This window comes from Drosophila suzukii, chromosome X, assembly GCF_043229965.1.
Source record: "Drosophila suzukii chromosome X, CBGP_Dsuzu_IsoJpt1.0, whole genome shotgun sequence".
In the NCBI taxonomy this organism is placed as follows: Eukaryota; Metazoa; Arthropoda; class Insecta; order Diptera; family Drosophilidae; genus Drosophila; species Drosophila suzukii.
In genome coordinates, this window is record NC_092084.1 from 24,308,102 (window position 1) to 24,335,172 (window position 27,071).

Genomic DNA, 27,071 nt, shown 5'->3' on the forward strand with positions numbered 1-27,071 from the left:
TTATTTATTGTATGTCATACACAATTCGCTTATACACAAAGATACAGGCCCAAAGTTCAGTCCCAAATCTGTTTCGCACTTCGTTTGTTCGTCTTGATCCGTGATTTTCTATAAATTAGCAACAAACTAAAATTAAAAGTGTTTTCCTTTCATATGCATACATTTTTATACATTCGTTACTTGGTTTTTTGTTTGTTTTTGTCTTGAGTTTTACATCGTCCAAAAAGTAGAAAAATGTTATGTCTAAAAAAATACAGGGTAACATTTTCTTCCTAACTTCTTCTTCTTTTTTTGTATTCGCTTTCATACATATGTATGTATATATATAAATATAAATTATGTTTGATTTGCTTAATTTTTGCTTGGTAATTCTTAAGTGTTTCATATCTTAATTGATTTATTTTGCATTTGTATATATTTTGTATGTAATATTTTGTTTGGTACAGAGGTTTTAAAGACATAAAAACAGGCGCTAGTTGAAACCTTGGAGGGCAAACAGATTGATCATCCTATTCATCAGAGATATATATGTATGTTTGTGGTGTGTGGGCAAATATATCTCAATCCCTGCGGTTTTGTCGAGATGTTTTGGATACCCTGTAGTCTGTACATTGTGTGTAGGTGTGTGTCTTAACTTTGTTCTATTTCTATTCGAGGCTAAAGCAAGGCGGGGCTTAAGGATCGAGTTTTATCTAGCTTCAAGCTAACAGTTTAACAAACGAATCTATGAAAATTGGCAACAGTGCGTCAGTTAATCAAAGCTCTACTCTGGTTTCGTCCCAGGGTTTTTCTTTTAATCATCATCAAGGGAGGAGGCAGGCACTTACTATAGTTCAACAGAATCCGATCTCTCTATTTAAACTCTATATTTCTGTACAACTATAAGCTATATACACATTGCTATCAGCCAATTTTTAGGCAAAAGGCTACACAAATGAACAAGGATCATTTAAAAACCCATAATTAATTTAAAGAATAGGATATACTCCAATAAAAATATCTTTAACAAATAAAACACATTAAATAAAGAAAATATTTCACATTTTGATTGGTGTGTATTTGGTACGCAAAAAAAGTTGTATAATCAATTAAATATATAAGTATATATACCAGCATGTATATATATACTGTAATAATAATAATAATAATAATAATGATGCGATATAATAATTAAAATAGAAGAAAAAACACGTTAACAAAACTGGTTAGCTCATCTGTTGTTTTCGGGATATATAGGAGATATAGGGGATTTATAGGATTTATAGGATTTATAGGACTTAGGATTTGTGGGTTCGGGAAGATAGTTCTCCAGCTTTCTCGGCTAAAGCTTAAGGTTGTATAACAATATTTGTCGTATATGTACTTTGCTATTGCTGTCTGTAATTTATATATAGATTACTCGTAGGTGTCTCTATAGCTACATAGAATTTGTTTAAACTTAAGCGACAACGACAACAACACGGGCGGCGATTGTCTTTCACTGTGTGTCGTGCGAAGGGGGCTTTTGAAAGGGGGTTCGGGTATTTTTGGGGGGTTTTCTTTGTAGGACCTTAAGTTAAAGCTAAGTGTACAATTATTTTGTTGTTCTCGCTTCTGGTATTTAGTCACATTCCTTTCCCAATAACATGCTTCAAGGCAATATTCTTACATAACTAAACTAGAAAACAAAAAACCATAATCTTAATAATAAGTTTTTGAGGAAACAAAATAGTTTTAACATTGTTTTTTTTCTCTTGTTTGTTTTCTTGTTTGTAACAACTAGCAAATTGGTTTCTCTTTGACATCAACATTTAGTTTAGTTTCGTAATTGGTAATTTAAATATAATATGTATGTATATAATTTTTAATGCGATCTTTGCTTTTGCGTTTTTGCTTTTTGCTAAAAAGGTACATGAAGTGTATACACTTAGGGCGTTCTTTGTCAAGTTCTTCCTTTTGCTTATTTAAATGTTAATAAGTATTTCTTGGTTTCCACAATATGCCTATGTAAAGATGTGCAGCATGATTTTTTTAACAGCTTATTCCATTCTGTATATACACCTGGGGCGGGGTAAATTGTTGGAGGTTCATTCAACTAAAATCGGCTAGCTTACGGTTTGATTCTCGTTAACAAATGTTTAGCATTTCAACTACGTAACCATCTAAATGAAGCTTACAATTAGGTTTCTTGTTTTACTCCCTGGCTTACCAACTAAATATCTTTGATTTAACATTTGCTTGAGTGTCGTGTTGGGGGGGGGGGGGGGGGGGGTATAAAGGAGAAGGGGGTTTCTTAGCTATATATATTTATATAATATATATGTACTCATGCATTCGTATAACAAAGCAGTTCAAACAATTCAACAGATCTCTCTTTCGTTTTTAGCTAAGGACTCAATATATAAGGCGCTAAATGTGTGTTCCTTTGTGGGTTTCTTGCTTGGCTTATCTTAAGTTTCTCTATATAACTCTCTTTCTATATGTATATGTGTATATTTTCTTATATCGCTTTCTTTAGATCATGTAAGTAGGGTGTTTTTTGGATCTTATAAGTGTAGGAAAAACATTTTCTTGCGGCCCATAGCCGAAATAAAAAAGAATCTATCTTAATTCTGGTTGCTCTTTGTACAAACGTTGCGTTTGCTTTTGCTTTCTTGCTTTTTTCTCCTTTTTCTGGCATTTTTTACAATTTTTTTGTTTCGTTATTTCGTTTCATGTTTTCTTTGATTTTTCTTACTTAGCTCAATTTGTTGGTGTTTTTCGTTTATTTTCCATTTGATATAAACCTTGTCACTGATACGCTGGAAAAGTTTACTTAGTTTGTGTCCCTCAATTCGCTAGTTAAATCGAATAAACTATAAGTTTTTTTTATTAAAAGCTAACAACGAATGGGGGGGTCTAAAAACCAGACACTTTTCCTCTATAACTCTGGTTCTCTCATCTGGTATTTTGTAAAAAGTGTTTTCTTTTTGCGATTGGTCTGTAAAATATTTGCACAATTTAAAATTACAAGCTAAAAAATCAGAATTGCACTTAACAGCTAAGAGTTATAAGAAATTGCAGCTAGGATGGCTAGTAAATCATATAATAATAATTAATCAAGTAATAATTAAATGGCCAACAATCAATTGCGGGGCAAAGTAAGGTCGAAAAAAAAAATAGTTTAAGGCTAAATTTAAAATAATCAAAAAAAAAATAGTCAATAATTTGTATAACAAACACGGAAGGGGTAAAAACACACAAAAAATTTTGCAGAAAACTAGAGCAAAGAAAAGGAAAAGATGGGCCAACTTAAAGCCCCATTAAGGTTACGAAATTTAGTCTAAATGCTCTGTGATTTGAACAATTTTTGCTTTAGAAAGAGACAACAATAGGTCGCTGGGGGGGCGGGGCAGGGCGGTTGGGGGCGTGATAATTAGGCATTTCAATGGTGGCTGTATTAGGTGCATTTGCCGCCAGCCTGTCGCCATATTCACCGCATCCAGGCGGACTTTCGCTTGATCTTGGTGCGTAATCCTCGAAGCGGTTTCACCTTATTCTTACTCGCCGCCGCCGCCACCATGGCTGCACTCAAATGCTGTGGCAGCATGCCCGCTGCCACGCCCACCGAGCCCACACCGCCCACTCCGGCGGGCAGACAGTGATTGTTCAATCCACTCAGATATATGCTGGCATTGTGCCCGCCCGTCGAGGAGTACAGATCTTGGTGAATCTGCTGCTGTTGCTGTTGCTGCTGTTGGGCAAGTGCCACATTGGCAGCGGCACTGCTTAATAAGGCCATCTTGCTGCCACTGCCATTGGTGTAGACCGCCTGATTGCCATTGCTGCCAAATTGCTGGTGGAGGTGTTGCTGCTGCTGCTGGAGATGATGCTGCTGCTGCTGCTGTTGCTGCTGGTGTTGCTGTTGCTGCTCCCTGTGCTGCTGCAGGTGCTCCTCCTCCAGACTGTGACTGGAGGCGCGCTTGTGCGGGGATCCGTGACTGCTGCCACTGCTGCCGTTGCTGTGATAGTGGGTGGTGGCCACCGAGCCGCACTCCACAATCGAGGAGCGGGAAAGGGAGAGCAGTGCGTCCACGCCATCACGGTGTCGCTGCCGATCGGCCATCTCCTCGGGCGTGATGTTGTGACTATTGGAAAAAAGAAATACCAAAATCATGCATTAGTTTAACTTCATTAAACAATTTTATAAGAATAAACAATATATCTGTCTTTTATAATATACATATATATACAAATTATACTGTATCTATATCTTCATATTGAATTTAAATTTCGTTTTATATATATATTATTATTTGAATTAGTTACGCAAATATAACATTCCATACGAAACATATTGAATTTAATGATTTTAAATCAAAAACTATTAAAATCAAGGCAAAGAATATAATAAGACAGGACATTAAAATAAAAGTTTAGTGATTAAATGAACTATAATTTTTAAATGTTATATTTCCATGTGTAAATAAATATTTAAAAACCACAATGGATAAAAAATATATCGAAAAATATTACAATCTAATATAAACAACTTTGGACTTACTAAGTTTTTCTTATCAGTGCACCAAAGCTTAAGAAAACATAACGTATACAGAGAATATAACAGAAGTGGTTTGTATTTTATAAAAGCTAATAATACTCTTTTTGATTTAAAAATTTTAAAAAACAGAGAATAAAACAAAAGTGGCTTATCTCATATAAAATCTACTCAAATTCTTCATTTAAAAATTTAAAAATATATGTACATATATTTAAATATATATTTTAATATTTTGTATTCCAAATATTTATATGTGCTCTATAAAACTTAGTAAAAAAAACTCACTTCTCCTCGCTGCTATCGTAGGCGGCATCCGAGCTCGCGCAGTTGCTATCGGATCCAGCTCCTCCCTGGTTGTTCTGAGCCTGGACCACAGCCTGCGCCACGTTGGCCAGCACATTGCCATTGGTCAGCGGCGTGGAGGAGCCACTGTCCGCATTGCTGTTGCCACCTGCCGAGTATGTGTGATCCTCGCTGGGAGAACTCGTTATCACCGGGGCACTCCTACAAGGAAAATAATAATAGCCATTAACACTTGCTCAACAATATATTCTAGTTATTCGTAATACTAACCCATTCTGGAAGGGCTCACTAAAGGCCTTTGGTCCGTGTTTGAGGAAGAGCATCGCCGCCGCCGCATGCACATCATCCATGCTGTCCGCTCCGCAATCGCGGGCCAGTCGCTCGAAGTTAATGCCATCGGAAGCTCCATTTGTGGTGGCACCAGTTGCAGCTCCTCCAGTTCCATTCAAGCCCACATAGTTGTACTTGCTGCCATTGTTGTTAACATTGCTATTGTTATTATTATTATTGTTATTATTGTGATAGTCCCCGGACGCATCATCATCATTGATGACATCCTGGGGAAGTGGCTGTCCGGCTGAATCCTCGCGTATGTTGCGGAAAGCCTTGGACAGATTGGGAAAGAGCTTGGGATCGAAGCGGGCATGACTGCCACTGCCGCCGCCATTGGGACTGTGCGGCCTGGCTGCATTGGTGGCCTGACTAGCACCGTTGGCCAGCACCAGACCATTGCTTTTCGTGGGTGTGGACAGAGCCACGGCTGCGGCGGCGGCGGTGGCAGGAACTCCAGCTCCTGTGGCCACCGGCTGAGCCGAGGACGACACAGCGCCACCATCGAGGCTATCGTAGGCGGATCCACCACCAGGACTCTTCAGCGAGGGACTGATCTTATCCACCGCCGAGTTGGGGAAGAAGGGCGATCGATTCAACGCCTGGATGAGATTCTGGCGCTGCTGCGGCTCCACACGCCACAGCGAACCCTTGCCCATATTCGGCGCCTTCTCCACCTTTACAAAGCTCTTGTTCAGCGACAGATTGTGACGCACACTGTTCTTCCAGCCATTGGGCGCCGTCTTGAAGTACGGAAAGTGCTGCACGATCCACGCATAGATCTCCTTCACAGGCAAAGCCTTCTCGTTCGAGCCCTCGATGGCCATGAAGATCAGGGAACTGCAAATGGAAAAGCACATTAGGTACTGGTCACAATATATATTATTAGTAGTAGTAGTTACCTAAAGCTATATGGCGGCTTGTTATTGGTATGCACTAGCGGATCGTATGGCACGTTATTGGGATGCTTTTGCTTCTGCGGCGTATTGGAACCGGCTCCAGCACCATTCACATTGCTGTTGCCACTGCCATAGCCATTGGCTCCGTTCTTGGATACCGAATATTGGGGTGTGCTTGTGTGCATCCGTGAGCTGACCACCAGATCGAATTCTTTGAGCGAATCCTCGTTGTCGTAGCTGGTGTAACTGTTGGGACTGCGCAGGTTGACTCCTCCACCTCCGCCTCCTCCTCCTCCACCGGATCCTGCAGGACCTCCTCCGCCTCCTCCCAGAGATCCATTGTGCACATGACTCGTGGGCGTCATATTTGGCGGCGGGGGGGAAACGGATAACTGCAGACTGCGCGGCTGTAAGGTCGTTGTAGTTGTGCCCGCTGCAGTGGTGCTGGTGGTATAGTAAGTCCCAGGCAACAAGGCAGCTCCTGGTGGCGTTTCCGGTGAGGCCACATGCGCTGGCGTGGAACTAAAAAGAGAGCATAAGTTAGTGTTTTCTTAAGCCAATTCCCCAATCCAAATCAACTCACATGACATGCGGCGTGCTGGCCACGTGGTTAACAAAGCTATAGCCCGGCGGCAGGGATCCGGCACTGATCAGAGTCGTTGTGGTGACCACAGACGCTGGCTCCTGGCCATGAAGCATCGCTTGGCTGCTGGGCGTGCTGTTGCCATTGCCATTGCCATTGCCATTACTGTTGCTACTGGCCGCTGAGGTGGCATAGTTGACCGCCTCGAAGACAGTGCTAAAACTACCCGCCTTGGGCACTGGGCTATTGCCACCATTAACGGCCGCTGTTGAGGATCCCGAACCGGATACGGAGCCAGAATTGGAGCTGCTTATCGAGGAATTGTTTGAGGAGGCAGGCGAACTGACCACCGTTACCGTTGAGGCCACCTGACTGCTGTGATCCATCTGGACGTGCATCTTCTCGCGCAGATACTTCTTGTGCGGATGGTGGGTGGTGGTGTTGCTGCTGCCGCTGCTGTTGTTGCTGGTGGTTGGCGAGCACAGGGCCTGGCTGGCCGCCTTGTAGATGGCTCCTCCCCCGGTGGGGGTTACTCCTGCTGCACTCCCATTGCTGGTCACATAGATTTGCTGCTGCTGCTGGAGCTGCTGCTGTTTGGCGGGCGAGAGTAGAGTAGTGGGCGCTGAGGCACTGCTCACCACCACCGGCATGTAGCCATGACCCACCATTGTGGTTCTCGTTGGCGTTGGCAAATAGGTCGCCTGCTGCTGTTGCTGCTGTTGTTGCTGCTGTTGTTGCTGCTGTTGATTGGCCTTGCTGGCTTTGTACTCCACCACTGTGGTGGTGCCACTGGGTCCTTTGTGCACCGTTGTGGTGCTGTACACAGCTGCTGACCCACTGGCTGCTCCACCGACCGCCTCCTGTTCACTGGTTTCACTCAGATTGGTGGGCAGCTCTTCTATCAAATCGCTCACTATGCACAGATTGCCATTGGGCGCTGTTGATCCTGCTCCCGCTGTCGTCTTAATGGCCACCGCTGCACCACGTTTCCCTGCCTGTCCCGCCGTCGTGGTCACAATGCCCTTGATCAGATTGCTATCGTTTAGCCAGGACAACGAACGCAACTCGCCATCATCTTCGGTGGTTCGCACATTGACCAAAGTCTCGCCAGAACCCATTTCCAGGGGCTCGGCAGCAAGGAGCACTATATTGCCACCGGTGGAGCCAACTGTTCCGGGACTTTCGGTGGACGCCGTCGTCGTTGCTGGGGCAACGGTGAAGCCACCATTGTGATTGTGTTGCAGAAATACATATTTTGAGGCACTGGCCGGCATGTTGCTATTGCTTGTGAATATAACTGGTGATATAATAGATGGTGCTGCTCCTGCTGACGATGTTGCTGTGGTGCTGGTGGTGCTGGAGCTGATGCTGATGCTGCTAAGGCTACTGCTGCTGCTGCTGATGATGGCGGGTGATTGTGGTTGTGGTGGTGGTGGTGCTGCTATGGTGCGGTATCCATGGGCGGCAGCCACTGGCGCCGCTGCCACCACAGAAGTGGGCGTGGAGGCCACCGCTGCGCCGGATTGCAGATGGCCACGCAGTTGGCTTAGATCGCGGGTGGTCAGCAACTGTGTGGGATTATCTGTGGACATGCTGCAATGGGACAAGGAAATAGAAAAGGTAAGTTCATGTAGTATAAGTTCAAAGTAGTATAACTTAAATATAAGGTTCTTAAATATTAAAATATTTTATTTGATTTTTAAAAATAATATTATGATATAACCCCATAACATTAAAATAAATTACTACTATAATCGTATCATCGTTGAGTTGTATACCAAATATTATGCAACATTTAATTTAAGCTGTATGATTTATCCAACCAAAATTAATAATTCTTACATCATCAGGCCTTTGCCATTTACTCTGAGTCAGAATTCGTAATCCCCCCTTGTTTAACTAAAGCTTAACCAATCCAAAAGACCATACATATCTGATCTTACATCATAATCAGATATGGCATATGGTAATATTCATTGCAAAGAATAGATTGTGATATTGGGATCATGACCCATTCTTCCAGACATTCAAGAATGCGTTCATCGTACATTATGAATTTTTAAACAATTTAAAAACATTGCCTCATTATTATAGGTACGAAATTCCTTATAAATAACTTTTGGTGATCCGGCAATTTCAAGCCAAGTTTGTATTTTTAGCCAAGCCCAATCCCAATGATGATCTAATGATTGACTGATGAAATGATCAATTTGCTGCACTTTGTTCGGTCATCAAATTGGTTTTTCGTGAGTAAACAAAAAACCGCATAATTATTTAGCAGTTCGTGTGTTCATTGTGGCTTGAACGTCCTTCGCCATTTTTATTGCATACTTTACTGGGTATTTCCCCCGGGGCACCCTATCTATAAGGCCTCTCCCCATTTACGCAATCAAAGACATATTTTTTGTGTTTTCTTTTTTTTCCCCGCTGTTGTTCCTTCTAATTTACGCGTGTTTGCTTTTTGTGGCATTTTTATGACGCCAACATCGTTGGCACTTCACCTGCTCTCTTTCTCAAATACTCAACCTGTCTCTGTCTGTTCTTCTAGCCCCCTCTCTCTCTGATTTTCGGTGGGGATTATCTTATCAGCATTTCTGTGTGCGGGTGTACCACCTTCCCTTAAAGTTTCCCCCTATATGTAGTTATTTCCTTCAACTAATGATTGAGTATAGGTTCTAATTGAATGCGAGTCCAAAGATCAATGATCGAAAACCAATTTAGTAAAAAGTTATCGAATAGTTTCTCAAAAAGAAAACAAACTGTAATTAAGTTTTTGATTTCTGCTTAAAGTGAGAGTTTAAAGATCATTGATCGCTTATTAAAAATAAGCTAATTCACCTAGCTATTTCCTTATTCCAAATAAATCCGATTATCTAATTAAAAGATCGATCGATAACCAAAATAATCGGTTAATGCACTCATCATTTATTCATCCATTCAGTCGTATACTCATCACATGCCATTACATCAAGGGCAATTAACTTAAATATTCATTTGGCCCGAGGGACAACATATATTTGCCGTTGGGCTCGCAAATCGAAAGAGCGAAAGAGAGGGCCAAAACGTTGGTTAAACAGAGAGGGGGCGAGCGGTAGAAGGGGTGGGGCAGCCAACAAAGTGTATTATTATTTATTGATTTTCATTTGAGGCAGGCACAACAAGAATAACTACGGAAACTAACAAAAAGTCAACAATAGAAATGTCCAAGGAGCAAATTTACTTTTACTAGCTGATACAGTGGAACTGCAATAAGAGAGATTAAGTGCATTTTTTATGGTTTTGGGGTATTGAAAACGAAGCATTCTGTAGATTTTATTACGTAGAATATTATAATAATATTAGATATACAGTTTCACCGATAAGTGTTGCTTAACCAATCGATAATTTCGATTCCTATTAAAAGATCGATTAATTATATTAATATTTAAATGCTTTATTAATTATCTGTATAACACAAACTTTGGAATCTTTAAACAACTTATCTAATCATTTTAAAATTCCCCTCATTTGAGGCTTCACTGTATTTCCTTTTCTTCTTCTTGCTAACCTACCTTATTATTACCCATTGTTTTGCATGTGCAAAAAGTATGGCAAACGGGGGGCCAAGAGACGAATGGGGGGGTGGAGAACGAGGAGAGGGAGAAAAGTACCCGCCACAACAAAACCGTAACCGTAAATGCGAAAAACACAACAAACGCTGCGAGAACGAAACGCACGAGCAATAAAAACAACAAAAAAATGCTCCGCTGACCTCCAACTCGGACAGCGCTGTCGACGTCGACGTCATTACACTGGCCGTCCAAACAAATAGTACAGCCTGGAATTTATTTACTATTGTACACAGAAAAAAAAAATAAAACATTTTTCTATGATTGAAATATTTCACATTATATTGGATATGCTAGAAGTGTGAATTCGATATCAATATCAATATTCGATATTATTTCTACCAATGGTATAGGTTCAAATACCACCGCTACTTGAATAATATTTTTTTAAATTGCATAGCTTTTCTACACTATTAGTTTAACTTCCGATCTATATTTAAGTAGATTGGTTATCAAATTTAAGTATTGGTATTGCCACAAATGATGTGTGTAAAACCTATAAATTTATCATCATATTCCATCAATTTTTAATTTAGTGTAGTCTGGAATTCGCTTATTGTAGCAACAACGACGCAATTTTGTTTTCTTTTTTTTTCGAAAGTCTGCTCGTTGTCTTGGCAACTTTTTATTGTGCCTTTTTTTATAAATTTTTTTTTTGTATTTTCTCAACAACAACAAAATAATAACAAGACGCGTACGAATTTTAATTTGCAGCGTCGCAAGAGAGCGGCAAAAAAAGAGAGCGCGCAAAAACAACGTGTTTGAGATAAGAAGAGAATTGGGAATGGAGGAAGAGGGTGGTTTGGGGTGGTGCGTTGCCTTTGACATAATTAATTAGCAAAAATGGCCGCATGGCGACAACAACAACAATAAGAATGGGAGAAGCAACAGCAATTTTTGGACAATGCAACACTGTAAAGACTCTCCATCGAAAATGCCGATACATATACCCTACCACTCTCTTTGCCCGGTGAAAGGCTCTCTTTTTCAGTAAATTTCTCTTGAAATTGTTTATCTTTGCTTTTGTTGTTTTCCAAAAGAGAGGCAGAAATAGAGAGTGAGGGAGAGAAGCCACGCATTTGCTTTTGAGCCGCTTTTTCGGTTTGTTATTACAGTGAAGCTTTGCTATCACAGACAGATTCAATCAAAAATACACTTCTTTTTTTTCAGTTTTTCTAACGTAGTTTAGCTAAATCAAGGCGTACAGCTAAAAGACAGACTGTTTTGAGCAGCTTGCTACAAGTGCTATCACTTTAAGGAACATTTAGTTTTTGACCCATTTTCGCATTTTATATAAGGGGGTACATTAGTTATTTTTGGGATTCAGATTTTGGTCAAAAATACACCTTTTTTAGTGGTTTTTCAGTCGTAGTTTAGCCAAATCAAGGCGTACAGCCAAAAACCCGATTGTTTTGAGCAGCTTGCTACAAATGCTTTCGACCCCCATCAACTTAAGGAACATTTATTTTTTGACACATTTTCTCATTTTTTATAAGGAGATAGATCAGTTTTTTTTGGGATTCAGACTTTGGTCAAAAATACACATTTTTTAGTGGTTTTTTAGTCGTAGTTCAGGTTTCAGGTTTAAATGCCAAAGGATTGGAAATTAAACTATGAGCTTAACAAGGTATGACATTCCTCATTCTAAAGTTTATTTGCAATTTGCCAGGCAAAACACTGTGGTTTTAAGGCAAAAATACTCAATTTTTGACAAAACTTTTTATTTTTAAATCTAAAATTTTTTTTTATAGAATTACACCTTTGTTTTTGTTATGTGCCTTTTGGTTTTCTACTATTTATTTATTTTCTAAGTTAAGTTTTAAGTTTTCATTCCTTAGAGCAGGCACTGTAAACCTTTCGAGATTAGTTTTGTGTTCTAGAAACGTCAACGTCACCGTCAAAATTGCTCTCTGGTTGGCTTTTTGGCTGTGACCTGCGGACCTTTCTCCAGCATGGAGCTCCTTTAAATGTCAACCGAAACCCCCCCCCCCAAACATGCACCCGCAAAAAAAAGGGAAAAAGAGAGTGCCGGAGAGAGTGCAAGTCTTGCATTTAGAGGTATTTTCTTCGGCGAGCCAATTAACAGGCAAAAACAAACCAAAAAAAAATCCAGCGGTAACTGTACCTGGGCAAACTGCTTGCTAAAAAACAAAAGCCCAAAAAAAAATGAAAGAATAGAAAAGTAGAAAAGTAGAAAAGCAGCCACGCTAATGAAACGCCATGAAACTACTGAGGAGAACATGATTATGATGATGGTGATGGAGGAGGATGAATCATCCAGATATATGATATATACTAAAGTGTGCACAAATGCGGCACACGGATGCTTATGAGCGTGTCAAAAAAATAATCGTAAGGGAGCCACTTAGCAGCGAATAAAAACCACCGACTAGCAAGTGGAGTTAAACTATGGTGCAAGGTCACAACTCTTTGATACCCTTTAAAATTTAGTATTAAAAAATATTTGAAAAATAATATGATCAAAATATTACCAAAAAAATAAAAATAATACTTTCCATAAGTCTTAATCTTACAGAGAACTAATTTTTATTGGTAAAATTAACCAATAGGGATAGTTACGTAACTGTAAAAAAAGGTTTACAACTGTTAAAAATAGTTATTTGTATTTTATTTTAGCTTCGGTTACTATTTCATAGTAAAACTACCATTAAATAGTAAATTGTGTGTATTTGGTATTTGGATGAGTAACTATTCCGTTGGTAGAATTGACAATTCAATGGTTTGGAACCATTTATGTAACTATTATATTGGTAAAATTTACAAAAAAGTTTTTTAAGTTTATTATCTATGCGAAAAATCTGCATAATAACCTTATTATACCTCTGTATACTACTATACGCCATTCATAATCGTACTAAAGACTGTACGAAAAACTTCATCAGAATTCAGAATGAATGAAACTACCATAAGGTTCCCCTGAATTCCCACTAATCACGAGTAAATATCAACCCTTTTTCCGCTTAATTTTCCTGACCCACTTTTTTCTCCCACATATGTATATACACAAAGTTTTTTGTTTACCCAGATTTCCTAGTAGAAATACCCATTGATACCCTAGAAACGTTTGAAAAAATGAAACCTCGTGGAGTAATCAGCGTGCGACTGGTTCAATAATAATAATACACACACACAAACAAACAAATAATTGACAGCCAGCATGTTTTGTTTTTGTTGCTGTTGTTGTGAAAATTGTCGCCCAATTGAAATGCCAGTGGGGAAAATGGGGAAAAATCTATGGAAAAAATGTTAAATGAGTTATTTCCTCTTTTAATAAAAGTAATAGAAAAAAGCACAAAAAAATAAAGAGACCGTGAGATGGAAAAAAATATGGAATATAAATAAAGGCCAAAGAGAAACCAAGAGAAGCCGGCATTTCTCTCTTTTTCTCTCACTCACACTTATTGTTGAATAAAATATGATTGTAATTGCCTTTAATTACAATGCTTTGTTGGCAATTCCTTTTTGTTTTCGACAGTCAAATAAAATATACAATAAACAATAGGCGAAAATATTGCAACAGCTTTCAAAACATTTCACGTAACAAAGAGAGAGAAAGAGAGAGAAAAGCTTTTGCATACTTCCGGCCATCAACAAGATAACATAGAAGGCAAAAGCTAAAAAAAAAACAGAAAGAAAAAAGTGTAATAAAAGCGAGTAAAATAGCGAAAAAAAGAAAAGAAAAGCAGCAGCAGCATTTTTTGAGAGAATTTATCACACTCCTCTCTTTCCTCTGTGTTATAAGCGCTCTCTTTCGCTCACATTCGATGGAATATAAACAAAAATGTCTGAAATTCATACAAACAAGAAAGAACAAAGGTGAATTCAAAATGGTTTTTGAAATGTTACATTTGTGAGAACGTTTATTGAATGGGACTTTTGTGAATGTCACTTTTTTTGGGTTTTGGAATTAAAAAACAAAGAAATTTAAGAACTCTCTAAACTCTCAATTATTTAAAGAGCTGTTTGATGGTGATTAAAATATAGTTAATAAGGGGTTTTATAATTTTTCTGTTAACTTAATGAATGTTATAATGTTCTTTGAGTTTAATTAGTGTATTTAAACCATTAAACTGATATTTGGAATTTTTATTCCTTAAAATAAAAAAATTCTTGAAAATCACAGTATTTTACCTTTATTGTCCGTATTTAAATATATTTCAGAATTTTCTCGATAGACGTTGGAAACAACAACAAAAGAAAGGCACATGAAAGAGGAAAAGAAATGCGATGGCGAATGGCGACAACCACGCGGCGTATACGTAATGCCTGACGTTGTGGCCGCCATGTCTGTGTTGCCGCACTGGTGTGCGTGAGTGAGTGCCCGCGGGCGCGCGTGTGTGTGTGTGCAGTGTCTGTGTGTCGGTTCTCTCTCCCGCTCTCCCTCTCTCTCTCTCTTACGCTCCTTGCCTTGCACATTACGTATACGCCTGGGTCAAATCATCGAAAAGAACAATAAAACACCGACAACAGGGCGTATGAGTTATGAAAACTATGAAATCAACAAGAAAATCAAACTAAAAATAATTCATTTAAGCCATAACAATTTTAAAAATATATTTGCAAAAAAAAAGCTTAGTCTAGTGATTATAATAGTCTAGACACAAGTAAAAAAAAAAAAATCCCCAACCCTCTATAAATACACATATGTATAAACAAATGATTGCAAAAATATTGTTCTATTTGGCCTAAACTATTTACCAAAAACTAGGCGAACAAATATTTTCTTGGAAACAATAAAATCGAGTGCTTGGCATAAATATAAATAAAATGCCAACGAATCTATACAAGTTTGGTTAAGTTTTCTATATACACGCCGCCTCAGTTGTATTTGTACAATTTTTTTTGTTTTTTTTTTAGTTTTTGTATACACTGAAAAACGCAACAAGGCCGCTAGAAAAACGCTTTTGGCGTTTATAATTGCTGTTGATCGCTTTTGTTGTTGTCTATTTATTGTTAGTTTTATTGTTAGCTTTTTCGCGTCGTTTTCAAAAAAAAAAAAAAACAAATGTCATTGCACGTGTGTGTGCGAGAAAGCGTAAAAGAGAGAAAGAGTGCGAGAGGAGGAGAGAACTAATTTTTTTTAGTGTGTCACCTTTTTTTCAATCTACTCTTTTCAAGATCTTGAGCAAATTACTCATGAATATTAAATCTATTATCATTTCTAGGTACAGTAAGTATTTTCTAGAACTTAGTACTTGATCCATGCTTAAAAAATAGTGATTTCTGTTCATTGCAAGAGCTTTCACTGTAGAAAAGCAGTTAGAACTGCTTCAAATGCAAAAGAGTAACGAAAAGAGAGTGGCAAAGAGAAAGGGCAGCCAGAGAGAAAGAGAGAAACAAGCCAAAATTTCAACGTGGTTTTCTTTTCTTGGCTTTTTTAGTTGTTGTTATTTTTATACATTTAGTTGCTAAGTTTAATGCATGATTATGAAATCAGAGAATGTGTAGAAAATCGGGCATTACGCAAAATAAACCAAAAATGGGGGGGAGGTTAAAAAGATGACAAAATGCCAAGTTATATATTTGATTGGAAAAAAACCAATTTAAAATTCAAATTGTAATCTGCCATGCTCCGTCTCCCTCTCTCTTTCTCTCTTTGTTTGCCATTTGTATTTCTTATTATTATTTTTGTTTTACTCACACACACACACGAACACCAACAAACAAACACACACTTTGTTATTTCTTTACTTTTATGGCCCGCTTTAAATTATTTTGTTTTCTTTTATTTTGTATTTATCTTTATTTTTTGTGTTGATTCAGATTCACATACCTCCATACAAGGCGTTCTCGCAGTTTTGTTGTCGTTTTATAGGCACGCAAAAAAAAAGTGTGTATCAAAACTTTAGGCAATTGTTTAAGGCTTTTTGATGTAATTTTCAAAATCTTTTTTTCTACATTTAGTTTTAGAAACTAGTGAGGGAATTTTAAGTTACTTTTTTTAAAGGTTTTTACAAGATTTTCTCGTTAATCTCGAACCGTAAAGCACGCGAGCAGGCAAACGAATGAAGCGAAGCGGCGGCAACAGCAATTGAAAAACCGACCCCCACCAACACACACACTCCCCAGCACACACACACACCACCACCACACCCCCCCACAGACACACACACTCTCTCTGGCGAAAATCACACAAAGCTTTCATTGTGTGCGAGAGCGAGAGCCAGAGAGCCAGAGAGAGCCGGCAAAGCGAAAAATAAATAAAAATAAATAAAAGCCAAAGCAAAGTCAAAGCGTCGTAAACAAGCTTGTGAGTAGGTACAGTAAACATCGATAAACAAAAATAAATAAACAAAAAAATGGAATGAATTTTTGCTATATACATAACTTGATTTTAATTCAAAATATGATAAAATTTTAATAAAAAAAAAAAAATTATTTGAGCAGTAGTGGGATTTGAACTCGTAACTCTTTTTTGTAAAGTAGTTTTTTAACACAGAGAGAGTTGATAAAATATTGTACAATATTGATAAAGAAAAAAAATTGTTTGAGCAGTAGTGGGATTTGAACTCGTAACTCTTTTTTGTAAAGTAGTATTTTAACACAGAGAGTTGAAAATTTGCTTAAAAATATAACGATATTTTTGAAGTTGAAAATGTTTTCATTGTGCTTGCATCAAGTTGAATTGGCGTTATTTAAATTGTACATCTCCACAACTGAACTATTTGTCCAGTCAGTAGTTTAAACTTATTAAAAAGTTGATTAATAAACTCAATTTAAAATTTCACCTCTCACCATTTCGTTATCATATTGAGAACATTGATAGCAAAATGTTTTTAAGAAGGAATGTCCTTAATTCAAGAACCATACTCTTGGATATTTCTCTCTGTGTAGTATTTGAACATATGTATATCAAATATCTTCTGCTTCTTATTTAAAAAAATGATATATGTATGTAGTACATTCTGTATTCATTTATCAAAAATATCAATACCAAATCGATTCCCCTTATCGAGCGCCCACTGTACACCTCTCTATATATTTATAAGTGTGTTGTGCGTTCGCGCATGACATTGCCATTTATTGAAGTGAGCAGAAAGAAATACAAATACGTCGAAAAAATGCGAAATAAAACTATAGTTTGACAACAAAAACAAATTGCTTAAATTTGTGGCTCATGGAGGCCAGTTTGCCACCCGTCTCTTTCTCTCTGCAGCCCTTTGCGCTTTCTCCACCCCGCCTTTCCACCCCTTTTGTTTGCTCTCTCTCTCTTTTTTTTGGGTTTGCCTTAACATAAACAACTTTTGGCAAGGATCTCGGGGCAACAACAAAGGGCAGAGGCAAAAACAAAAATAAGGCACAACAAACAGCTGTTTGGGCTAGGCTTGAATTGCAACTCTTAAATAAATAACACTCTTTCAATCGGCTCTTTCTGGCTCGCTCTCTTAAGTTAGCCAAGTGACTCACAAGACTGTATTTTTATTACAATCCTCTAAATATTTATAAATAAACAAAATGGCAACAACAAATTTATGCCAAAAAAAAATACGTCATTGTTTCTGCTAAAAAAGATTAATTGTTAAGGCTTAACCAGATAAATTTTATGACTTGAAAAACAAAACAATCACTATTTTTAAAGCACCAACAAAAATATGTCATAGTTTTCTTGGAATAATCCTTAATAAGTTGTTAACTATAAAAACAAAAATTGCAACAGAAAAAACTTAAAACTTATAAATTTAAATGCTTATTAGATACTATTTTTTATCAAGAAACTAAAAACTATATATGTATTTGCCTTTAAAACTGAACAAAATCTAATAGATTTAATAATAGGCTTTTTGGCAACGAAAAATAAAACTAGCCAAGCGCCTAATTAAATTAATGAAAAGTATCCCAAGCCAAAAATCGTTTCCCCAAAATGTGAATAATTCAAAATACACGTCATAACTAAAAGCCTTTAAAACCCCTCCAAATAATTGTTTATTTTCCTAATAACAAAAACTAGCTCTCATTGTTGATTAAATGGATAATTAAATTAATTAAAGTAACGCCAACATTTTTCCGCAACGCCAAAAAAAAAACAAAATCTAAAACGACACGTGCGACAAATAAAGGGGGTAAATAGAGGGGGCGGAGGGGGAGAAGAGAGCCAAAGAGGAAAGCGATAGAGCAGGAAATACAAGAAGCCAAAACACAAACGCACACACACTACAAAAAATAAAGCAAACGCAAAAATTCCAATACCAACAAATAGAATGCAGCAATGCACTGGAAAAAATGAATAATATTTTGGAACAAATCAAAAAATAAATTCAAATTAAATTTATTATTTTAAGATTAATAATTTCTTAGAATCTGGTTTTTAGATTTTCATTAATATCAAAACATTTAAAAATCCACATTTTTCCATTTTCGTTTACCATAGATGATTTCTTGCAGTGCATTCATTTTGTTTGGTTTGTTTTTAGTTTCATATTAGTGGCTTTTTGGTGTTGCTTGTTTAACCATATTTAATTTTAGCAATAGCAGCGAAAAATTGAACAACGACGGCCGCTTATGTATCATCCTATATTTGTTGAATATAAAAATAAATTTATACAACTTTTTCCCCATTCCACGGCGCACGCACAACAACGAAATTGAAAATGAAAACGCCAAGACAAAAAAAAAAGTAAAAGAGAAAATCACAGAGAGAGCGTCGTTCGGAGAGCTTAAAACGCCAGAAAAGAGCGTAAATAAAATGAAGTTTGCCGGCTTTTTGGGCACACCAAAAAAAAAAAAAACATAAGTAAAAAATAAAAATAAAAGAAATACAAAAAAATTGAAAAGAAACCAAAGGAGTGGAAAGAAGAAGACGGTGAAAACTGCAGTAGGAGAGACAACAAAAGAAAGAACTAAATATAAATGTATGTATGTTAGGTAAGTATTTATATATAAATATGTATGTACAATGTACATAAATATATATACTTATGTATGAATGCTTGCACATATCTATGCACTAATCTGTTCACAATTGTGGTTAATAAAATAGTTACTTTAAATAATAACACTGGCCAAAAAATTAAGAAAAAAAATATTTATGATTCTCTCCAACATAAAAATATACTCCAAAATTATTCAAAACAATTAAACTTATGTAAGACTCTACGCAAAAAGCCCATTGTCATTTTTTTTCTAAAAGTTCTATGTAAAACAAAAAAAATTTTAAAAAATATTTACTTTTGATTATTTTTTTATACTTATTTGTGTTTTAAAAAATATAAAGTTTAGATCCGTTAAAGAAATATACTTTATTTGGTCTAATATCGATATTACTGAGTTATAAATTTAATAAAATTAAAAAATTTTCTTCAAAACCTACAAAATGAGGTTCAAATGCAATCTATCAAGCTTAGAATAGTCCATTATCATTTCTACATTGCATTTTCAAAAATTTAATATTTAGATCCGTCAAAGAAATGTACTTTATTTGGTCTAGTATCGATAATACTGAGTTCTAGATCTAATAAAATTAAAAAAGTTTCCTTCAAAACCTACAAAATGAGGTTCAAATGCAATCTATCAAGCTAAAAATAGCCCATTATCAATGCCATATTGATTGCTTAATTGATTTTTGACAACAAATTACATAGTTTATGTAAGATGGTATGGTATATATTCAATAATATATAGGAATGTGCATACTTAGTGCCCACATATATTTATGTATTTATGCAGTCCGGTTGCTAGTTCATTTTGTTTGCTGTTTTTGTCGCTTTGGCATTTAGGTCTTTTTCGCTGTTGCCAGGCAAACTTACAGTCCCCGATAATCCACACAAAAGCAGAAAGAAATCAAATCAAAAACGAAAAAAACGAAAAAAATCACCTCGATCATCTGAGACGACGAACGAGGGACTCTACCTTACCAACTGACAATTTTGGTTTTATACCGCTCGATTTTACTCAATTTCGTTGGGTCGCCTGCAAATTTCAATTTCAATTGATTTCGTCGTCTTTCAACCAAAATAAACCCATCATGTGTTCTTTTTGGCTTTTCCTCGTGCACATCTGCATTTCACTATCTGGTGTTTTTAGATGAGTTTATTTTAGCTCTTGTTTTTTTTTTTTTTTGATTTGCTCTAAGCAATTACACAAGGCGTCGCCTGTGCAAGAACAACAAATTGGGTCAACCGCAATTAATACAACTAAATATAGCCAAAGCGCACATTTCCCTCGCGAAAAAAATAGAAAAAAAATAAAAACAATATGTGCATACAACAAAAGCAGGGGAAAAATAATAATGAATAATGAGTGTGTTGAGTGTTGACAGAGCACAAGTTGTTTACCCTTTTGTGGGCAGCAGGCAAAAGTGCTCTGAAATTAAACAAAATGCAAAAAAAAACATAAAAGCGCTGATAACAGTGAGAACTATCTGCATCGGTGGCGTATACGTGATGTGGCCAAATAAGGGAGCCGAGTGTTCCGGGGGGTCCATAAACAAAGCTAATCGCTCTCCTCTGAAATCCACAACTGCATTTCACACACCCCACCAAAGTGTCACCAGCTATATATAAGAATATATCATAACAAACAGCTGGAAATTGATCGAAAAGCACTTTTTCGAGCATCGCAAACTACAGTGGGCCCTCTTCAAAGAACCTTTCTTTTTTTTTTTTTATAGTATTACATTTGGGCATCCCTATCCTTACACATTTTCATCAAAGTTTATTAAAAAACATATACCTAATAAAATTATCTTATGTATATCGTTAATACCGATATTTTTTCATTAACGATACTCAGCGATACGAGCCTTCTTCAAAGAACTTTTTTTTTTCCTTCCATAATATTTGGATATCCCCAACTTTACAAATTTGTACCAAAGTTCATTCTATATTTATTCTGTTAAAATTTCATAAAAACTAGTATCGATAATATCGATATTTTTTAGATCAACAATTTTCAGCGATATTAAAAACGTGGGTACTTGTAGGTGTTTCATATTATATACATAAATATACATAATTTAATTTTAAATAATAACACTGGCCCAAAAAAACATAAAAAACTTATATACTTTAAAATCGATATATTTATAAGATCGATTTAATTATAACATTGATATTTTTTCATAAACTATTTTCAGCGGCATTAAAAATGTGAATACTTGGAGGGATTTTATATGATATTATGTATTTTTTTAAATTTTATTTTCCATATCTGCTTTATAGCCTAGACTGGATTTTCTCAAACAATCAGATAATAATAAATATTCTAGATAAAAACATTTTTTGAATATTCTAGAGGTTCCTACCGCCTTTCTATATGAAAAAGTCGAAATTTAAGCCAGTGTCACATGGCCTTCAACACGAGTGACCACTGTAGCCCAACAGTGCGTGCTGGCAGATGGTTAGCAATGGGATGAAAACTTTCGACAAACACTGTGCTCGATTGCCTCGTTTTGTTTGTTTGGCACACTCGTACAGTGGGCATCAGGCACAGTGGGTTGCCCTTCAATCAACCAACTTAAACCAATTGACACAGCCTCGTACGTTAAACGTTTCCCACTAATTAGCACATTCGTATATGCCGAGAGCAGGAAAATACAATAAAAACGAAGAAATAGTATGGAGAACTAAGACACGTTATTTTTTTGTTAAACATTTAGTTAAATAGATGGAATTGATAATTGATGAAAATAGGAGCAAGTTGTCGGGCGTTACGTATGCAAACTGTTGGCTAACGATTAACGTTATTTTTTTTTATTTGTATAAATATATATATTTTTTATAATTTGCATACTGCATTTGCTCAGCATTGAATGAAAAAACGAACATGTGAATATGTGCTAACAGCTGGGAAAACATTCCGTATTATTCTGAATGAGAGAGTGGGAAACAGGTGTATTCTAAACAATTACTAATGGAAAATAATTATGCTCCCTTGAAATGAAAATGAAAACGTATCGCCGTCAAGTGGAATCCAAAATTGAAATATGAGTACTTGCTTTAGTTCGTATAATCTGCAATTATTCATCCTTAAACAATGCTTATGAAACACATCTTGGAATTAGTAATACTGGGTTATTAATAATAAAGGCAGTTTTATCATATGGACTTCTGTTTCAAGTTAAAACTCATTACAAAACTGACGTCAAGAAATAGAATATGTTAGCTAAATAAATACATGAATATTTACAAGTATGAATGAAATTTGAATAATTTAAAAAGCGAGGTAATCATAATATTTTTAAAATCCCATTCACACTTAAGAATAAAATATTTGGGTTTGTTTACGTATTTTCCTATGTAAGGGATCTTAAGTCCACCAGGTTCCTCTGATTTTATTAGAATCTTCCGATTATCGTATTTTAATATACCATCTGACGTATTTTTTTATGAAAGGGATCTTAAGTCAACCAGTTTCCCCCTGATATCATTTAAATATTCCGATTATCGTATTTGAATATACCATCTGACGCATTTTCCTTTGTAAGGGATCTTAAGTCAACCAGGTTCCTCTGATTTCATTTAAATATTCCGATCGTACTTGAATATACCATCTGATGTTTCTATAAATGAGCGCGTTGCTAACTTGCTTTTGACCTGCTATATCCGCTGCTTCTATTTTAAATCCCATTGTAATTGCAATCGAATTCCAATTCTAATTTTGATGCAGATGCGTTGCTCTATTTTCTCCGCCTTTGCTGTTGTATAACAAACAACGATGAAACAACAAAGTTGTCGTCTCCTGTTGCTACTTTTAAGTTGTTTTTTTGTTTTTTTTTTGTTTGCATTTTGCGCACTATAGCCGCCGTTAAGTTGTTGTTTTAATAGTCGCTATATCTTATCGCGCTAACAACTTGGCTGTGAGTGTGTTGGCACAGCTCTCGTTGCACGTGTGTGCGTTTTAGTTGAGCACCAACACACGGGCACACACACAGCACTCACACACACCCCATTTGTACATACATAATTATTTTCATTTTTTATGTAATCAACAAACAGAAAAAGCAACGCCTCAGCCTCAGTTCGGCTGCCTTTTGCCTTCTATGCTGAGGTTCTCAAAAAAAGCACACATTCTACAGCAGTGGTCACGTGAATAGTTCTAAAAAAAACTTTTAAAAAAATAATAGTAAAAATAGTACGAGGTTTTAACAAATCATCCAGTAACTTTAAGCTGTACTCTTTTTGGGTTAGCAGGTCTGAAATGGAAATAATTGCTTCCAAATTTAAGAAATTTTTTTTTTATTCAGAGTTTTTTGAATTTTGATGATCTATAATAAGTACCAATATATTTTAATGCACCATACCTAAATAAATTTCAAACGGAGTTAAATCGAATTTATTAACTGTGGCTAGACCTAAAAATATGCACCTGGTTGTAATGCTAAAAAACTAAATATGGGTACAAACATTTTTATAGTTTTGAAAATATTATACATTTTATATTGACATAAATCTGTTAAAATCAAGATTCATTAACACTCATGAATTTTGTAATGATATTATGGTAAATATAATATGTGTTCTAATGCTTCATTATTATTAAGGAATTTTTAAATGTCTTTTCTTATGTACACCAAAATAATCTGAAACCTTCAGTGTTCTTCGATATTTCTGAATACTACAATTTAGAAATAGGTTTAAAAAAAACACACACGAGGTTAAACTTTGGCAGCACGAGTTTTAAGGTTTTTCCGTTGTTGGTTTTGGTTGGTGCGCGTCTTGCGTGCCGACGACAACCACCCAACCACCCACTTTGCCGCCCCCGAAACGTCGGAAATGTTACGGCCGATATTCAATTAGTTTTTAATCCCGCCCAGCGTCAAGGAATTTCAATTTCCAATTGGTTTTTAAGTCGGAAATTGCCGCCACACGCACACACGCAACCTGAAAAAATAGTGAAACAAAAAATTCACGAAAAAAAAACATAGAGGAAAAACAATAAACAATACATACAACACACCAAGAGCTTTTAAAGTTTCAAGTATTCATTGGATTTTCTTGAATGCTCGTTGCATAATCGCCCAGCTAATTGCACAATACTTTAGGAACCTTAAAACCACCCATTCCAAAGCTAGTCCCAAGTGATCTTCAAATCTGCATATATATTTCACCGATTTTTTTCAATCGTATTTTCCATCGATGATACAACAGAATTTTACAAACTATAGAAGACGGTTAAGTTTTCTGGGGGGAAAAAAATAACAAAAAGCCAGGCAATGGCGAGGTCGCTTTATCAAGACACGACGCTATATGCTATATAGCACCACTAACAACAACAAATTAGCGTCTCGGTCAGATAGAGAAAGGGAGCAGGCGAGCGAGCGAGCGAGGCGGAGAGATGGGGAGAGAAAGAGAGCGAAGAGCGGCAGCAAATCACACGATCGCAAACTCACACACGAAATATGCAAGAGCAATAACAACAACGACGCCAAAATAAAACCAGTAATGAGTTCTGTAAATCAAATATAAGATACCCTATAAGTATCATAATGCCGAATTGCGGTCATCACCCAGATAATAACATTGTCAGGCATGAGATTACAAGAAAAATCCCCAATGTCGGGTGTCAATTTTGGTCAAACGACTATCAATCGTTATGAATTTTGGTACATCTTTGTATTTCGGTATTCTGAATAAGATAAGTACATTCAAAATGTAAGATATGATTATTTGCCTTGCAAAAATAGCAAAAACCTTCTAGAAAGTCCTCAGAGTATGATACGTTCTTATAGAGATGGTATTTATTTGTGAGTTCTGAAGCAATATTCAGAATCTTGATATTCAACGACGATCAATTGACATGCTATACATCCAATTTAGCTGCCTAATATACCTTAATGGGGTATAAATCACAGGGTATAATAACGACAAAGCGTTGTCGATATTCTGCGCCTCGTTTCTCTACCAGAACATTTTCTTGCTGACGCAGCGGCGACGCACACCCCCTCCCCAACCATCCCCACCCCACCCCAGACACACACACACACGAACACACCCTGCATGTGTGTGAATTTGAGTGTGCTTGTGAGGGTAACAGGCCAACGCGAAACCGAGAAAAAGCGACAACAAACCAAAGTAGACTACAGTGGAAATTCTATACATCACCAAAAATGTACCATATCATCACTAAAACCGTGAGATACAAATTTGTTTGAGTAATAAAAAAATTATTTTGCTTGTTTTGTGATCCTAAAAACTATTATACCTAAAAATAAAATAATACCAGCTTAGAATCTACTATTTACTTTGAGAATTAAAAAAATCAATATTTTTTAGACTTCAATACAGAGTTAAATGTTTTAAAATACCATATTTGTAATTTAAAACTCACGAAAGTTCGTCATATAGAGGTACCCCTGTACCGTCTCAAGCTATTTGTGAACCAAAGCGATCGAAACTTTGATATGATCATCAATTTAGGACTTGACAAGGTTTTTAACAAAGGAAAACAGGTATACAATTCGAAATCTTATAAATTAGTACGAATCTTTATTAATTACATCAATTTAAAAGGTCCCAATGCAACCCCTTTTTAAAGTTCAACGTGAAGCTGTTTAATTTGCATGAAATTCGTCATAGTTAGTACTGCCTGTAGGTGTAAATTGTAAAGCGCAACCATTCACTTTTTGGGGTAGAATAGGAGAATAGGTTTAGGTAAAAGGGTGTCAAACATTCGGCATGGGATTTGCATTAGAATCGAAGTCGAAGAGGGGAAAATAACCCAGATTTTGATTGATATGCGTAGTGTGATTTTGTGAGTGCGTGCTTATATAAAAGCCCAACAGGTGGCGACGATTTAGATTTAATTTTTAAATGATTGATCGAGAGGATCTTAAAGATTCGAAATTTCAATTCAAAAATTGAATATAATATAGGCTATTTAATTTAACCAAACATGAAAACAAAATATCATCGTTTTGACAATTAAATTCTGGTAGTTAGTCTAAAAATAATATCAATTTAATGTTGTTTTCTTTCTGTGTACATAGTAAGCATATTTTAACTAACAATTGTAGTTTTGATTATTATAAATTCCATGCGGGTGCCCCGCCCCCTTTTCTGTTTCAGTTTTGGAACGCCCCTATCCTTTTCTTTCCAGGGATCATTGATAATTTCGCTAGCTTCCAATTTTCCCGTCTTTCCAAGCGGGGGGCGTGAAAAGAAGTGGAAATAACAGAAGCAGCAACAACAACAACAACAACAACAACGACCTAGCGGGGGACACACACGCACATTTGGTGACACACAAACAAACACACGCACACACACGAGATAGACAGCACTAAAAATATTTCTTCAATATTTGTTGTTGTTTCACCACGTTTTTTAAGCTTTTTTTGTTGTTTTGGTTTTGTTTTGCCTTGTTTTAGTCGTGTTGTTGCTGCTTTCCCTGTTATTTTTATTTTCCTGTTATTTATTTGGCACTCACTGTTTTTGTTGCTGCGCTCTCTCTTTTCTTTATTTTCTTCGACTCTCTCTCAATGTTTTTTTTTCTCTCTGTTTCTTTCTTGTTTTTAGCGGGCGCACTTGCAAAAACGTTTTTTGTTCGGTTGTTGTATTAATTATCACATAAATTAATTAAACACATACACTTGTCAAAAAAAAAAAAGATTTGGCATACCTACTCAATTACTTTTGGTTCATCAACGACGACGTTTTGTTTGTTTTCTTTGCGTTGTTTGTGGCTCTTGTTTTTTCGCTGATGTTTACTTATTGCAGTTTATTGTTTAAGGGTTTGACTTCTTTCTTTTATTTTTTTTTTTGTTAATAAGTATATTTACGTCCGCTGCGCTGAAAGGCAAAAAAATGAATGCGGCAAATACGAGAACGCCAACCAGACAAGCAGCGCAGTGGGCGTCGACGCCGGCAGCGCCG

The 27,071-nt window shown here is 36.4% G+C and overlaps 1 protein-coding gene across 3 annotated transcripts; it reads right to left on the reverse strand.

Annotated features, from left to right (window-relative positions):
* Window positions 1-1,024: 1,024 nt before the first annotated feature.
* CHES-1-like (Checkpoint suppressor 1-like) lies at window positions 1,025-26,993 on the reverse strand. Of its 3 annotated transcripts, none has more exons than XM_036821097.3 (6): window positions 26,822-26,993; window positions 6,635-8,227; window positions 6,055-6,573; window positions 5,093-5,992; window positions 4,805-5,023; window positions 1,025-4,106 (listed from the first exon to the last, which is right to left on the reverse strand). In XM_036821097.3, the coding sequence occupies exons 2-6, from the start codon at window positions 8,224-8,226 to the stop codon at window positions 3,452-3,454; spliced, it is 3,885 nt and encodes a 1,294-aa protein (XP_036676992.2). In that variant the 5' UTR covers window position 8,227; window positions 26,822-26,993; the 3' UTR covers window positions 1,025-3,451. The 3 variants fall into 3 exon arrangements, with proteins under 3 accessions (XP_036676992.2, XP_036676990.2, XP_036676989.2); XM_036821095.3 differs by having other exon boundaries at window positions 26,818-26,993; XM_036821094.3 differs by lacking the exon at window positions 26,822-26,993 and adding an exon at window positions 16,037-16,262.
* Between the last annotated feature and the right edge of the window lie 78 nt (window positions 26,994-27,071).